Below are 16754 nucleotides of genomic sequence, written 5' to 3'. Positions count from 1 at the left end.
CCAGCACATTGCTGGCACCCTGGTATAAACGGCTGACATCGGTGATGCGATTTCAGCCGTTTAACCCTTTCCATACAGCGGTCCGTACGGACCGCTGTATGGAAAAGGTTAACAGCTCAGGGAGCACCCTCCCTCTCCCATCAGGGGGCTGCTATGCCTTTGCAGCCCCCCCCGATGGGAGAGGGAGAGAGCCCCCAGACAGCCCCCTGAGAGCCCAGTCCTTACTCTTCCCCGTCTGCGAAGTTGTGGCTACAACTGAGCAGACGGGGAAGGTTCCCATGGCAACAGGACGCCTTCTCAGGCATCCTGCTGTCCATGGTGCTGAACAGATCTATGCTAAAGGCATAGATCTGTTCAGACAAAGTGTAAGTAAAATACAGTACAGTACCCTATATGGTGTACTGTACTGTATTATACAGACATCAGACCCACTGGATCTTCAAGAACCAAGTGAGTCTGGGTCAAAAAAATGTAAAAAAAGTGAAAAAAGTTAAGATAAAAAAAAACACATTTATCACTGAATAAAAAAAAATAATACACTACACATATTAGGTATCGCCGCGTCCGTAACGACCTGATCTATAAAACGGTCATGTTACTTTCCCCGCACGGTAAACGCCATAAAAATAAAAAAATAAAAACTATGAGAAAATTGAAATTTTGCCCACCTTACTTCCCAAAAAAGGTAATAAAAGTGATCAAAAAAGTCGCATGTACGCCAAAATTGTAACAATCAAACCGTCATCTCATCCCGCAAAAATCATACCCTACCCAAGATAATCACCCAAAAACTGAAAAAACTATGGCTCTTAGACTGTGGAAACACTAAAACATGATTTTTTTTGTTTCAAAAATGAAATCATTGTGTAAAACTTACATAAATAAAAACAAAGTATACATATTAGGTATCGCCGCGTCCGTATCGACCGGCTCTATAAAAATATCACATGACCTAACCCCTCAGATGACCACCGTAAAAAAATTAAAATAAAAACGGTGTTAAAAAAGCAATTTTTTGTCATCTTACGTCACAAAAAGTGTAATAGCAAGCAATCAAAAAGTCATATGCAACCCAAAATAGTGCCAATCAAACCATCATCTCATCCCGCAAAAAATGAGACCCTACTTTAGATAAGCGCCCAAAAACTGAAAAAACTATGACTCTTAGACTATGGAGACACAAAAACTTTTTTTTGTTTTAAAAATTAATTCATTGTGTAAAACCTACATAAATAAAAAAAATTGTATACATATTAGGTATCGCCGCGTCCGTGACAACCTGCTTTATAAAATTTCCACATGATCTAACCTGTCAGATGAATGTTGTAAATAATCAAAAAAAAAACGGTGCCAAAAAAGCTATTTCTTGTTACCTTGCCGCACAAAAATTGTAATATAGAGCAACCAAAAATTATATGTACCCTAAACTAGTACCAACAAAACTGCCAACCTATCCCGTAGTTTCTAAAATGGGGTCACTTTTTGGGAGTTTCTACTCTAGGGGTGCATCAGGGGGGCTTCAAATGGGACATGGTGTCAAAAAACCAGTCCAGCAAAACCTGCCTTCCAAAAACCAAACGACGCACCTTTCACTCTACGCCCCGCTGTGTGGCCGTACAGTAGTTTACGGCCACATATGGGGTGTTTCTGTAAACGGCAGAGTCAGGGCAATAAAGATACAGTCTTGTTTGGCTGTTAACCCTTGCTTTGTTACTGGAAAAAATGGGTTAAAATGGAAAATTAGGCAAAAAAATGAAATTCTCAAATTTCATCCCCATTTGCCAATAACTCTTGTGCAACACCTAAAGGGTTAACGAAGTTTGTAAAAATCAGTTTTGAATACCTTGAGGGGTGTAGTTTATAGAATGGGGTCATTTTTGGGTGGTTTCTATCATGTAAGCCTCGCAAAGTGACTTCAGACCTGTAGTGGTCCCTAAAAATTTGTTTTTTGTACATTTCTGAAAAATTTCAAGATTTGCTTCTAAACTTCTAAGCCTTGTAACATCCCCAAAAAATAAAATATCATTCCCAAAATAATTCAAACATTAAGTAGACATATGGGGAATGTAAAGTCATCACAATTTTTAGGGGTATTACTATGTATTACAGAAGTAGAGAAACTGAAACTTTGAAATTTGCTAATTTTTTCCAATTTTTGGTAAATTAGGTATTTTTTTATGCAAAAAAAATAAAAAATTTTACTTCATTTTACCAGTGTCAGGAAGTACAATATGTGATGAAAAAACAATCTCAGAATGGCCTGGATAAGTCAAAGCGTTTTAAAGTTATCACCACTTAAAGTTACACTGGTCAGATTTGCAAAAAATGGCCTGGTCCTAAGGTGTAATAAGGCTGTGTCCTTAAGGGGTTAATACAGTTCCTATATTTGTGTGTTAAAGACAAAAGCAGAGTTATTTACAGTGACTTCATGTTTGGATGTCATATAACAGTTATATACTGTGTTCACAGAAGCAGAAAAGATAGTATCCCTTTAAGATTTATTATATAATGTAGGGTAAGCTCAATGACACAGCAGAAACAACAGAAAGCATAGAGTTAAACTGTTGTTGCTGGGCAGGAGTCTTGACCAATCAAAGCCAGCCTCACACACAGCAGGAGTTTTGACCAATCACAGCCAGCCTCACACACAGCCTGTGTGGGAAATTCCCGTAGCAGGAGCTACTGGAATCATTATTCACCAGAGAGAGGAGCTGAACAGACACACACTCCACTAAGAGCTGTGTTTTATGAAAGCAAGAGGCCAAAATAGGTATTTAAAATAGTTATATACTGTTCCTACTGTTAATATAGTGATTAGAACTGTATACTGAACTGGTTATATGTATGTTTGCTTACAGTTCCACCAATTGCAAACTACAAAGTTCACAATCATAATTCTAATTCCATATTGCAATCCAAATTGCATACAACCATACCAGGTCATACTGAACCAATCTGCAAATAGTTACTGCTAACTGCATACTGCAAATTGCGACACAATTCAGCAAGTAGAACTATTAGTTAGACCTCAGATATACCCCTCAGAGAGATCATAAAGTGCTTAAAAACCTTAAAGTGAGAGTACAGATACTCAAGTGAGAAATATATCCACCATTTTATATGTTGAATGACAATATTAAACAGTTGAACCACCATCTTATGCATACCACCATTTTGTGATACCTTTTCAACGCGTGTTATGTACATGGACTATCTGCTGCGGAGGCGGCAGTGTTATATGAAGAAAAGTTGAAGTTAATAAAGAATTTATTTCAAGCATTTGGTGTGCTCTTTAAACCTACTTTTTCCATAGAACGGCGCTAGAGTAATAGACAGTCTGGTTAGACTAAAAGTCAGAGATACCAAAATTCTTCTAATGCCACTGCGCAAAAGGCACTTCATAGTGCTGCGCCTGCCACATGTCCGGCCATTCTCACACAAGTGCAGATGCAGCACATAGTAATCATGAGCATGCAAAGCTAAGCGAAATATAGATTTGTGAGCAGGTACCATTATATTTAACTCCTAAAAGACTGGCTAGTCAGTGACAGAGACTATTTCATAGAAATTTACAAATAGGAAATATATTCTGATTCGTTTAAAGGAAATTCGTCATTCAAAAATTACCTGTTGTTTAAATCACGGTTTTATGTTAAACATAATTTTAAGGAATTTTTGGTGATTACTATTAAAAATTTTCATGTAATGTCTATATTTAAAAAAAAAACATTAAATCCTGTAGTTTCCGCACAGGCCACTAAGTCTAATAAAAGGCACCACTTCTTGGTCTGTACAGATCACTTTACTGTAGTTACCTGCTTATCATCACATGCAGGATTAGAATGACATATTACCTCTGTGTATAGATAACACAGGATCCACCCACCTACAATAGGTGATATAACAGCTTATCTGCTCCCTCCTGACCTCTGCACAGGTCACACAGCATGCCTAGAAAACTCTCCCATAGAAGTCAATGAGCACACCAATATATGAAAATTGCTCCAAAATGAGTCTACGCTGCGTATATTCGAATGAATCTGCCACAAGACTATGTAGACCTTTGGGGTCTTATTTTTTATTATTGCATTATACTAATTTTGAGCTAAGTTGGTCTTTATTAAAAATATGGCGTCCTTTTCTCTGTTCAGAGCTGAGATGCTCTACTGTCTTTTTCGTCAGACTAGGAGCTGACAGGCTCCTTATCTCTGCTCTCAGACATTACAAACACTCATAGCTCAGTTCTTATCTTACTGATCAGAATGTGACTTAAATAAGTGTTTATGGCCTCTTAGTAATTTAGAGATAAGGGTTATTAGATGACTGGCACAAAGGGAAAATGAAAGTACCAGTCACACAGCTAGAAAAACTATTAACCCTTTGTGATACAACGGCTCAATAATTTTTTATAAAGGCCAATTGAAAAAAGGATTTTTTGCCAAAAATGAGTAACATGCAATCTTTTTTTTTTTAAATTGTCCCCGAAGGTGTACATAGCCTTTAACAATAAAATTTTATATTAGTGTTGCAAATATCATGTTAAAATAACAATAGCAGCAGTCATGTAATAAAATAAATACATTGGCGGTGTGACCATATTCAATAACTACATATAACCCCAGTACGTTGCTTCGTAATCCGTTTTGGCAAGGCGTTTAAAGCCAAGTTCACACATACCCCACCCATTTTCGGCACAGGAATGCCTGAATTTGCAGGGACTGTTTTTGAAAATTAGGGCCAGTCTCTGCGAAGCCGGGACTGTCGGCAACTATGTTATTCTCAACCTTGTTAAGGGGAGAATGTCAGTAGTTTCAACTAGGCAAAACTGCTGACAGTGCTACATAGGGGATAGGGAAAGCAGTACAAACATACCTCATGTGGAGCTTTTATATTAGGAGTTGTGTGAATATGAACTCATGATATTTAACCAGGAGAACACTACAGCTGTCACTCAGAGCAGAGGAGAGGGGAAGTACCTCAGTGCAGAGAGCACTTCATAGTGAAGCTCCGCCTCCTGGGCACTTGCAGGAGCAGAACCTGGCAGAATAAAACTCCATATTCAAACTACTCATGATAATAGAAGGTATATTTGTACTTCTCTACCCAGCCTTACCTAGTGTAGTGCTGTTAGTAGTTTAGCATGGACAAAACTGCTGACAGATTCCCCAGTTAAACTAGGTAAACAAGATCATAGGTAATGCTTGGGATGTCATAAATAAGCAGTTTAATTAATACATCATCTAATTTGAGCCCTGTGTGTATCTACAATATCATGTTCATTTACTTTTGGAGGCTGCATTAAAGGGGTTGTAAAACCCCCCAGCATAGACTGGTATAAAATAATAATGTCCACCCTTCAGTCTTACCCCCACATCCCAATTAAAGGACTCCTGTATACAGGTCTCCATCGATAAGGCTTTAACATGGACATGTGTCACTGGCTGCAATGGTGAGCTCATTTGCGCTGACACGTCATCACTGGAGGCCAGTACAGAGCGCCGCCTGCTGTTTGTTCTTTTCCTTATTTCTCTGTCCACCTCACTGAGGAGGTCGCACGTACTCAGTTTAAATCTTCAACTGCCACTAGCATTATCATCTGTTTGAAACTGTGTCAGTTGCAGGAAGAGAGCAGTAGCGGAAAGGACACGCCCCCCAAGAAAGGGCACACACCCTGAGCTGTCAGTCTAAAATAAGTGTAGCAGAGCAATTGGAGCAATGAATGGGGAGATCTCTGGATCCATGTGAGGTGCAGGGCTGGTTGTAGCTTTGTTGGAGATTGTCATGTATACTATATGATGTCTGATTTTCATTTTTTACATCAATCATGGCAGCTGGAAAAAGGCCAGTCTCAGGGAATATCAGGGACAGAGTCTCACGGATGGTGTGGCAGAAAACTAGAAGACACAAATAAAGATCCGACTGACTTGATCCCAAACTAAGGAACATAAGGGTGAGCCCTATAAAAGCCCTAGAGCTTTCCCTGACTGCTCAGCCCATGCAAAGTTCTTTATGATAGATAATTGCATGCCCTCGTACCAAGACTGTGTGACACCTGAAAACCCTATAATAGTGAGGGGACACGACCACCGGCTCCCTACACTTAATACGGAGGGAATCAGGGTCACCTAGGATCAAGCCAACAGGAAAACACAAATAAAGGAACAGACTTATCTGAGGAACCAGCAGTTGCAGCATCTAGCAGTGAGCACAATCCAGGAAGTTGTATAAACCGCAAAGTGATGCAGTATGGGAGGGGATATAAAGGGATGCAATCAGTGCAACTAGATGACAGCTGAGAGAGGGAAACGAGATGACAAAATGAAACCAAAACAAAAGAACCTCAAGCAAGAGGTACTGAAGAACGTCTGTCAGAACTTCTCAGAGATCTGGCGGTGACACAGAGGCAGCGCTCTAGACAACACAATCCTCGTAGTTGATGCATTTAACTCCTGATGTTAATGTGCAAAATATATAGCACATGCAAAATTGTGAGAAGAATGCTCAAGTGACAGGAGGCCAGAAAAATGGGCTCAAAAGCCCCTTGGTATGGGCAAGAAGCCAGAAACCTTACCATCTCTGTTCGGTGGGGGCTGTCCGTGTCTTTTAGGGGGGGATTTATCAGTTTTGCTTGAGTCTGTGTTGGAGTACTTTATGCCACATTTATCAAATGTTACTCTCATGTTACTTGATAAATTTGTCTTATATTTAGACCTAACACTTGTCTAGAGAAGCTCCTCCGGTTTTCCTGCTCCGCCCTCCTCCTGGAGTGAGATTGGGACTTTCTTTAAAAAAAAGTCTCAATGATAAATCCACCCACATTACAAATGTATGTAAAGGTGGATTTACACAATCCGAATATTGGGCTGATTATCGGAAACAAACGTTCCTATAAACACTCACTCCCCATAATCTTCTTGTCTAAAGGTGCTGCAGATCACCAGATGAACGACACCTCAATCATCGTTCCTGGCCAGCAGATAGTTCCATCTAAACAGCACTCTGCTGCCCAGGAGCAATGATTTTGTATGATTTTGATCGTCCTCATACTGTGGAGGTGATCGCTGCATGTAAATACAGCCCTTCACCTCCACTGAAAGAGCAACCGACTTTTGGGAAGGAACGCTTCCTTCCCAACAATTGGCTTCTCGTCGCCCGGTGTAAACCCACCTTTAATCTCTTCTAAATAAACTCTCCTAAAACGTTGCAAGACGCCTTTATTTATAGAAGAACCATAAGCTCCAGACTTCTTCTTCAGCGGCTATGTCCAGTCGCCTCTAGCTCCAGTGCAGGTGACCTGGATGGGGGCTCTATGGGACAGACTACCCACCTCCTCTATGGGTCTTTTTTCGGGGGACTGAGGCTACAAGACACATTGCCGATCTCTCACAGGTCACTCTTTCTTTCCTTATACTTGTTAACTGTTGTTTGTGTCACCTTCTTGTCTTTCTAACTGAAAAGTGTTGGGTTGGGACATCCATGGGGAAGTCTCGGATAGGCAGTAGTTTAGGCAAGCTGTGTTGGACGTTACCATGATATCATTGACCACTACCTGACTGACTATCTCATAACAAGTCAACCCCATTCATTGGTAGCTCACGTGGTCTCTAACGTGGTCTCAATGTCATGGTCTCGTCTTACTCTCTCTTATTTTTGAGGTTGGAAGGATAACCTATGGGGTAAAATATAGAAACTGTTCTTCAACGTAGCATCAGAATGATCCCATTAATCCCAGTATTTTCTTCTGACAGGGACAGTGGAATGACTGGTGAGATTCTGGTGAATGGAAAACAGAGGGAGCTACGAACCTTCCGGAAGATGTCTTGTTATATCATGCAGGACGACATGCTACTGCCGCACCTGACTGTCAAGGAAGCCATGATGGTGAGCATGGGTGGAACTGCTAGGGTGGCAGGTATAGCAGCTGCTATGGGGGCCAAACCACCAAGGGGGCCCATATCTACTCAGACATATGTTCAGTTTGTGATGTCTACAGGTAATGGAGGAAGGGGTTACTTTTTTGCATTATCTCTGTACTGTGACATCAGGTATTCATTTTACCTGCATGATGACATCATTATTTTCTTTCCAATGCTATGATGTCAGTGTACTTGATGACCTTTAATTGTGTGCATTGTACCTGTGCTATGATGTGACATCATGGTGTGTGTTATCCTCAGGGGTGCACCACCAAAGAGGCCAGGTGAGGCGATCGCCTCACAGGCAGCAGCAGGTAGGAGCAAGAGGGGGGCAGCGGAAGGGCCATGTGCTATGAGCGCTTTCGTTGTGGCAAAGGGGTTAGGTTAAGAATTTGGCATGGGGGGGTCGCCATTTCAGTTTTCACCTCCGGCCGCAGAAAGGCTAGGTACACCCCTGGTTATCCTGTACTGTGGAATCTTTGTTTGCGCAATTTCTTGTGCTGTCACATAACTGAGTGGATTATCTCGGCACAGTGACATTCATAGACGCACAGTCCCTGTACTGTGACATCACTATGCAAATTATCACTGTGTTGATTATTTCTGTTCTGTGACATCACTACGTGCAGTATTTCTGTACTGTGACATCACTGTGTGCATTATCTCTGTGCTGTGACTTTGCTGTGGGCATTATTCCTGTCCTGTCACTGTCTATATTTACCTTTTCCTGTGACTTCACTGTGTGCACTATTAAAGGGATTTTCCAGGCTTCTGATATTGATGACCTATTCTCAGGCTTGGTCATTAATATCTGATCGGTGGGGGTCTGACACCCTGCAACCCCACCCCAGCTGTTCCCTGCAGTCTTCGGTGCTGGAACTTGCACTGTGAGTGGAACAGGAAGCACAGCTCTGTTCAAAGTGTAGTGGTCATGCTGGGTTACTGCACCTCATTTCCTAAGCTGCAGTAACTTGGCACGACCACTATACTTTGAATACAGCTGTGCTTCCTGCTCCATTCACAGTGCTAATCCCAGTACCAGAGGATGCAGGGAACAGATGGTCAGTGGGGGTGCCGGGTGTCGGACGCTCACCGATCAGATATTAATGACATATCCTGAGGACAGGTCATCGATATCAGGAGCCTGGAAAACCCCTTTAATCTACTGTGACATCGCTGTGTTCATTATTCATGTACTGTGACATCACTGTGTGCATTATTCATACTGTATACTGTGACATCACTGTGTATATTATTCATGTATTGTGACATCACTGTGTGCATTATTAATATACTGTGACATCACTGTGTGCATTATTCATGTACTCTGACATTACTGTGTGCCTTATGTTTATACTGTGACATCACTGTGTGCATTATTCATGTACTGTGACATCACTGTGTGCATTATGTATGTACTGTGACATTACTGTTTATATTATCGCTGCCCTATGATATCACGGTGTGCATTATCCCAGTACTTTGCTTTTTTTTTTTTTCCTAGCAAAAAAAGGCACCTGAACTCAGGCTTTACTGGAGCAGGCACAGGCAGGAGCAATGCTGTGCTACATGAGCTCCTGCTTGCGCCCACTCATTCCACCCTGCTAAAGCATTGCCTACCACATCGGTACAGGCAATGCTTTAGCAGAACAGAGCAAGCAGAGGCAGGAGCTCACATAGCACATCGCTGCTGCTGCCTGCTCCATGTGTGCTTCTGTAAATTGGTCACTGCGGCCACAGTGGAATCCGTACACCAGTACACCACTGTCAGCAGTGTACTAGTGTACAGATTCCAAAGCACAAGAAGTTTAGGTGCCTATTTCACTAGGAAAACGTAAAAAAAAAAAAAGTATACTACAAAAATTCTTTTTAGCACATTAACGGTTTTAAGAAAGTTTATGTAAAGGTAAGTTACATTTTAAAGGAAACCCAAGACATTGAACATGCTATTCGATCTGCTCTATAACATGATGCCTGTAGTTTATGCAGTGATACAGTGGTTCACTGCTTAAGGGGTTAAATTGTATTGTATGCAATTCTTGTACCCTAAAGGCTGAATACAGGAAGCTGAGGGTTAATGCCCTCAGCCTTTAGAGATAGTTGCTGGGTTTGGGCTCTTTCCACCCCTTTTTTGGGGGGCGCAGGAGTTAGAGTGTGTGCAGCCAGCATCCAAGGTGTGAGGGGCCACAGTGGGAAGCTGGTATTAAGTCGAAAAACCTCTTAAGAGAAATAGCCTTGACCTTCATAGAAGGTTGAGGGTCATTACAAAAGGGTCAGTGCATGGACAAACATGTCAGTACAGATGAATGTAGGCTGTGGGCTTCACTGCACATGTACTGGGTCAGCTGCCTCGGGCACCCTTCCATACTACTGAGGGTGCATTCACTTTACTGTTTAGCGTTCCGTTCTTCTTATCCGTCAGAAGAAGAGAGAGAGAAAAAAAAAACAGGATTCTGTAAAAATCCTGTTACATCAGCTATGCATAGGATTGAATAGGATCCGTTTTGTTACAGTAAAAAAACGGATCCTGTTGCATCAGTTGTCATCCGTTTTAACCATTTCTAAGATAAATTTTTTTGACAGAAAAAAAAGTACTGCATGCAGGACTTTTTGGGCTACTTTCACACTTGCGCTTTCCCTTTCCGCTATTGAGATCAGTCGTAGGAGTTCAATACCGGAGGAAAACACTTCAGTTTTGTTCCCATGTATTGTCAATGGGGACAAAAATGAACTGAAGTAAACGGAGTGCAGCAGAATACATTCTGTTCCATTTCATTGCGCTCCCATGACGCACACAAAAGCGCTGCAAACAGCGTTTTTGAGTGCCTTCTGGGATGCGGAGCAAGACGGATCCATCATGACTCACAATGTAAGTCAATGGTGACGGGATCTGTTTTTATCTGACACAAAAGGAAACAAATCCGTTTCTAAAACCATTGTAAGTTAATGGGCGACGGATTAGTTTTCATTTGTGTCAGAGAAAAAACGGATCATGTCTATTTTAGAGATAATACAACCACATCCGTTCATAACGGATGCAGATGGTTGTATTATCATGACAGAAGCGTTTTTGCTGAACCCTGCCGGATCCAGCAAAAACCTAGATGTGAAAGTAGCCTTTGGGTACTTTCACACTAGCGTTTTTCTTTTCCAGTATTGAGTTCCGTCACAGGGGCTTAATACCGGAAGAAAACTGATTTTATCCTAATGCATTCTGAATGCAGAGCATTCCGTTCAGGATGCATCAGTTCAGTCCCTCTTACGCTTTTTAGCTGGAGAATATACCGCTGCATGCTGTATTTTTCTGGATCCGGCATTAATTTCCATAGAAATGCATTAAAATTGCCACATTAACAGATCCATTATTCTGCTCCGCGCATGTGCAGACCTTTAAATCTGTGAAGAAAATAAATACCAGATCCGTTTTTCCGGATGACACTGGAGAGACGGATCCGGTATTTCAATGCATCTTTCTGGGTGGGTTCGCACTAGCGTTATGGCATTCCGTTATAGGTTCAGTTTATAAAGGAATATAACGGAATGCAAAACGGAAGCCTTTAAGAGGCATTCTGTTATGATCCGTCTTTATAGAAGTCTATGGGCAAGCATAAGGGATCCGTCTGGTTTCCGTTATGCAGGGTGGAAAACAAAAGAAATTCACATCCTGCTAGTAGAGCATCTCAGCTCTGTACAGAGAAAAGGACTACATATTTTTAATTAAGACCAATTGAAAAAATGATTTTGAAATCATAAAAAGTACAATGCACTAATATAAAAAATTGCCCCCAAAGGTTTACATAGCCCTTAACCTTCCTAGCGGTATTCCCGAGCGTGACTCAGGGTTAATTTTTCGCTGCCAGGAGCGGTAACCCCGAGTCACGCTCGGGGTAACATTGAAAAGTAGCCAGCGGAGTCCCCTTACCTTCTCCGCTGTGATCGCAGACGAGAGCGCCGGCCGGCATCTGACTTCCTGGTTCCGTTCCCTGCGAGCACCTGCAGCGCATGGGAGCGGAACTGGGCGGGAAATTCAAAATTATAAAGTGACACACACACATAAAAGAGGTAATACATTGTAATCGGAGAGGATTGCACTGTATCGCCTCAGATCTGACAGTTGATCACTGCAAAGTGCCCCTTGCCTGCCATTTTACTGCCATTTGTGCTTATTTATAACATGGCTTCAAAAAAGCGTCACTGTACTACAAAAGTGTGTTTGGACCAGTTGACTGACAGCGACAGTGACACGGAGGTGCTCGCAGAACTGAGCGATAGTGAGTCGTGGGGAGATTTGTCGTCTGACACTGACACTGATCTGGTGACAATGGCGATGATCCTGCACCTGACCTCAGCCATGTGCGCACTTGTTGCCCTATTGACTGCGATACGGACCAGGTAGCGCCCCCAAGATTCCTGTTCACTGGATCACCTGGGATGAAAGTAGATGTTGAGCGTGACAACCCTCTGGCATACCTGCATCTATTCCTCACTGAAAAAATTGTCATGGAGACAAATCGCTACCAAGAGCAGCAATCCGCTACGCTGCATGCCACGTTTTCCAGAAGCAGAAAGGGGGAACCGGTGACCAAAGAGGACATGTGGCAGTTTCTGGGACTCATCATTCTTCAGGAGGCGATTGGGAAACCTCTCCAGAAATGGTACTGGACCACCAATAAGTTACTGGCCACTCCATTTTTTGGCACCGTGATGTCAGAATACCGGTTTTCCCTCATCATGAAGTATTTCCACTTCACGAACAACGAAGAATTTGATGAGGCAACGCATCCTGCGCCCAAACAAAAAAAAATCTGGGAGGTATGGCAAATAATTGTGACCAATTTCCAGCGGACCTACGTGCCAGAATGATGGCCTACAAGGGACGCCTAAGCTGGATACAGTACATTGCATCCAAAAGAGCGCGGTTTGGCATCAAATCCTACATGCTCTGCGAGTCATCCACTGGGTACATCTGGAATTCGGTCATTTACACCGGTAAAGGCACGAAGTTCAACCCCAGGTACAGCGGCTATGGGATGGCCACATCATCTGTCCTTACACTGCTGGAGCCATTGCTGAACCAGGGATATTGTGTGACCACGGACAATTTCTACACGTCTCCGGAACTGTATGAGGTTTTGCTACAAAACAAGACTGATGCATATGGTACCGTTAGGCCTAACCGACGTGACATGCCATCTATGTTTGCCAAGAAAAAACTCAAAATCGGGGAAATGGTTGCCTGGCAGAAGGGTAAGATGATGGCAATGCGATGGCGAGACAAGAAGGACGTGTGTCTCATGAGTACTGTGCACAATACCTCTACTGCCATGGTCCACACAAAAGGTGGGAAAGATGTGCTGAAGCCGCAAGTCGTGATAGACTATAATAACACCATGGGAGGTGTCGACAAAGCCGATCAGGCAATGACATTTTATCCGGCTATGCGCAAACAGCAAAAAAAATATTATAAGAAGATCTTTAGGCATCTTCTGGAACAATGCCTTTGGAATGCATATATCCTGCACAGAGCAAAGAGTGACAAGCCTCTTGTTCATTCTGAGTTTATATGGAAGGTGGTTGAGCGGATTTTTGTCAACCACCAGACGCCATCAGTATCTGTGAACAGACCTGGACGTCGTGCTGTTGACGTTGTCAACCCAGAACGCCTGACTGGTCGCCACTTTATGGACCATCCCGCCAACTCCAAAAAAGGCAGCACCTACCAGGATGTGCGTGGTTTGCTGCTCAAAGAGAGATGGCAATGGAAAGAAACTCCGAAAATAAACCAGGTTCCGTTGTCCTGATTGTGACGTCAGACTTTGTGCAGTCCCATGTTTCAAAATTTATCATACTCAGGATGTTTGTTGAATTTTCTGTGTTTGACAAATTTCATTATTCTTTATTACATTATTGAATAAAATTATATTAATTAGATTATAATTCATGATTTTGTGTCATGTAAAAAATGGTGCAAAATCTGGTCTCGTCATTTCCCTGTACAGTCATCCTGCTCTGTTGAAGTGTCTCTCCTCTCCAGTATCCTGAGAAAGCCCTGCCTTCTGCTGCTAAATCCCACCAACACCAAGGGCACCCCACCTAACACTAGGCAGGAGACTCCAAACCTGGGTGTGCCACGATAGGAAGAAAGGGTTCACCCCGCCCATCACTGCATCGACCTGGGAGCGCCAAAGTGAGGATCGCCATTGTGACTATTATGACTCCTATAGTCGCAACCACAACTGCCCCTGTCCTCCACCCTTTTCATAGTGACAATTCATTTTAAAGGGGTGGCATGAGTTTAGAAAAACATGAGCCCAGAAAGAGGCCCACTTTTGTCTATTGGCTGACACCTGGGGAGCCTTAGTACTTATGAAGAGGTGATACTAGACTGGATCTTGGTCAGGTCGATGATGATGATGTACTGACTTGTGTTATTGTAGGTCTCTGCCAACCTGAAGCTCAATGAGAAGATGGATGTGAAGAGAAAACTGGTGAGCATCGTTTTACAGCCTCAAGTACAGAATGTGCATTTAGCTTCGACTGTTTTTACCTTGTTGGAAGGTTCTGTCTCTCGTCACATATTTAGGTTCTTGTCTTTGTTTACAGGTAAATGAGATCTTAACCGCACTGGGTCTCCTTGAATGCGCTGAAACTCGTACGCTTTGCCTGTCTGGAGGTCAGCGAAAACGTTTAGCCATTGCTCTGGAACTAGTCAATAATCCACCCGTCATGTTCTTTGATGAACCTACGAGGTAAAAAATATACAATACATCACTAAACTTATGATCTAGCGCTATTGCTAAAAAAATAAAATAAAACCATTGTAATTTGCCAGCAGGGGTGGCGCATTGCACTCAAAAGTATGTATCCTAAGAATTCGCTCCTGACAAATGCCTTCTTCTGCTCTTCAGATGTCCCTACATCTTCAACTGCCATAGCTATTCCTCCTGACCTCACCATACACATTCATGCACAGTTCTGCTGAGAGTTCATGTATTTTCAAAGGGGAGAAGGGATCAAGCCGCTGGCAACTTATCCTAACTCCCCCTGAGAACAACATGCCTGCTCCATCATCTGTCGGAGGACAGTTGAGACACCCCTAGTCCTGCTTTAGACGACTTTGCTCTTATGTGTATGGACAACTTTAGATAAAGCATAATTGGGATGGCTTAAGAAAGGGCAAGAAGGCTGAAGGAAACATACATTGGACTTCATGGCCACTAGTTGAAGGTGAAGGGTGCAGTCAACTTTAATTTGTAGAAGATGTTGGGCTAGCCTTCACAGTCCATCACATCCCAACTAGAAATATAAGCCCTTGGTCCATGAAGAGAATTGTATGAAAAGTCTAGGTGCACCAGTATACACTGTAACACGCTGTCATGGTGCCCGATTCTCCTCTTCATTCCAGGCTATTTAAGATCCCCCCCCTGCAAACATTTATTACATCCAGATCCTCAGGGTAGGTCATCAATCTGATTGGTGTGGGACAGACTCCAGCACCTCGGCGATCAGCTGTTTGAAGAGGCCGCGACACACTGGTGAGTACTGCGCCCTCTCCCTAGGCCAGTGATGTCACGTTCATTATTTACATGGCCTCGGTGCTGCTTAGACCCATTCAAGTGGACCTGGGCTGCAATACCAAGCACAGCCACTATATAAGATACGGCGCTGTGCTTGGCATGCTGTGAGGAGGCCGCAGCACTCGCTGGAGCACTGCATCCCTTTCAAACTGCGGAATGGTGGGGGTGCCTGGAATTAGACCCCTACTAATCATATATTGATGACTTGTCCTGAGGATAGTCCATCCTCTTTTGATAACTACTTTTAATATAAATCCTATTATTAGCAATCAGACATTTCTTAGTGGACAAAGAAAACCATGTGCTGTCCGCATCCGTAATGTCTGTTCCACAGCCCTGCAAAAAAAGATAGAACATATCCTATTCTTGTCCGTTTTGCGGACAAGAATAATAGTCATTGTTACAAGGGGTTCGCCAAAAAAACGCAAACAGATGCAACACGAACGTCACACGGACATCATCCGTATTTTTTGCTCCTAATTTTTCTTTTCCTTGTCTTTCCAGTGGTTTAGACAGCGCATCTTGTTTCCAGGTGGTCTCTCTGCTGAACTCTCTGGCTCAAGGCGGCCGCACAATCATCTGCACCATACACCAACCGAGTGCAAAACTTTTCGAAATGTTTGACAAGGTCTGTGTCCGCAAATTAGTATTTTATTCTATAGTTTTTAGTAGTCCTGTCGCCTATTTTGTATGACAGGCATTGCGCTCTTTTCTCCGTTTTCAGCTTTATATTCTCAGTCAGGGGCAGTGCATATATCGAGGGTCTGTCACCCACCTCATCCCATATCTGAAGAGCCTAGGACTACACTGTCCGACCTACCACAATCCCGCAGACTTCAGTAAGTCACACGTACATCCAGGGGTGCACCACCAATGAGGCCAGGTGAGGAAGCACCAGGTAGGGGCAAAAGGTGGAAAAGCGGAAGGGCCATGGGCAAGAAGTGCTTTAATTGTGGCAAAGGGGTTAGGTTAAAAAATTGGCATTGGGGGCGCGCGTTTCAGTTTTCGCCTCAGGCAGCAGAGAGGCTAGGTGCACCCCTGCGAGCATCCATCCTTAGATTTTATTTGTGTCTTGCTGTTTTTTTGCTGCGACCTGTATCTCTCTTTTCTTCCTGTCTACCTAGTTATTGAAATAGCATCAGGGGAGTATGGAGACCTGAACCCCGTATTATTCCGGGCGGTGGAAGACGGACTGTGCCCCATTAGTAGGGAAAAAAGCAAGTCGACCGTCAGAGAACTAGAGCTCTGCCCCCTGGTAAGT

At 42.9% G+C, this 16754-nt stretch overlaps 1 protein-coding gene across 1 annotated transcript in view; it reads left to right on the top strand.

Moving 5' to 3' along the window:
* Window positions 1-16754, top strand: part of ABCG4 (ATP binding cassette subfamily G member 4) — an 87305-nt gene that overhangs the window by 40197 nt on the left and 30354 nt on the right. Inside the window, exons 2-7 of the mRNA XM_044277689.1 lie at window positions 7749-7881; window positions 14354-14404; window positions 14520-14665; window positions 15998-16121; window positions 16218-16332; window positions 16618-16748. Of these exons, the coding sequence (XP_044133624.1) occupies window positions 7749-7881; window positions 14354-14404; window positions 14520-14665; window positions 15998-16121; window positions 16218-16332; window positions 16618-16748 (700 nt within the window). The remainder of the gene's footprint in view (window positions 1-7748; window positions 7882-14353; window positions 14405-14519; window positions 14666-15997; window positions 16122-16217; window positions 16333-16617; window positions 16749-16754) is intronic.

This window comes from Bufo gargarizans, chromosome 2, assembly GCF_014858855.1.
Source record: "Bufo gargarizans isolate SCDJY-AF-19 chromosome 2, ASM1485885v1, whole genome shotgun sequence".
In the NCBI taxonomy this organism is placed as follows: domain Eukaryota; kingdom Metazoa; phylum Chordata; class Amphibia; order Anura; family Bufonidae; genus Bufo; species Bufo gargarizans.
The sequence above is the reverse complement of the archived record's forward strand: the minus strand, read 5'-3'. Positions and strand labels throughout refer to the sequence as shown.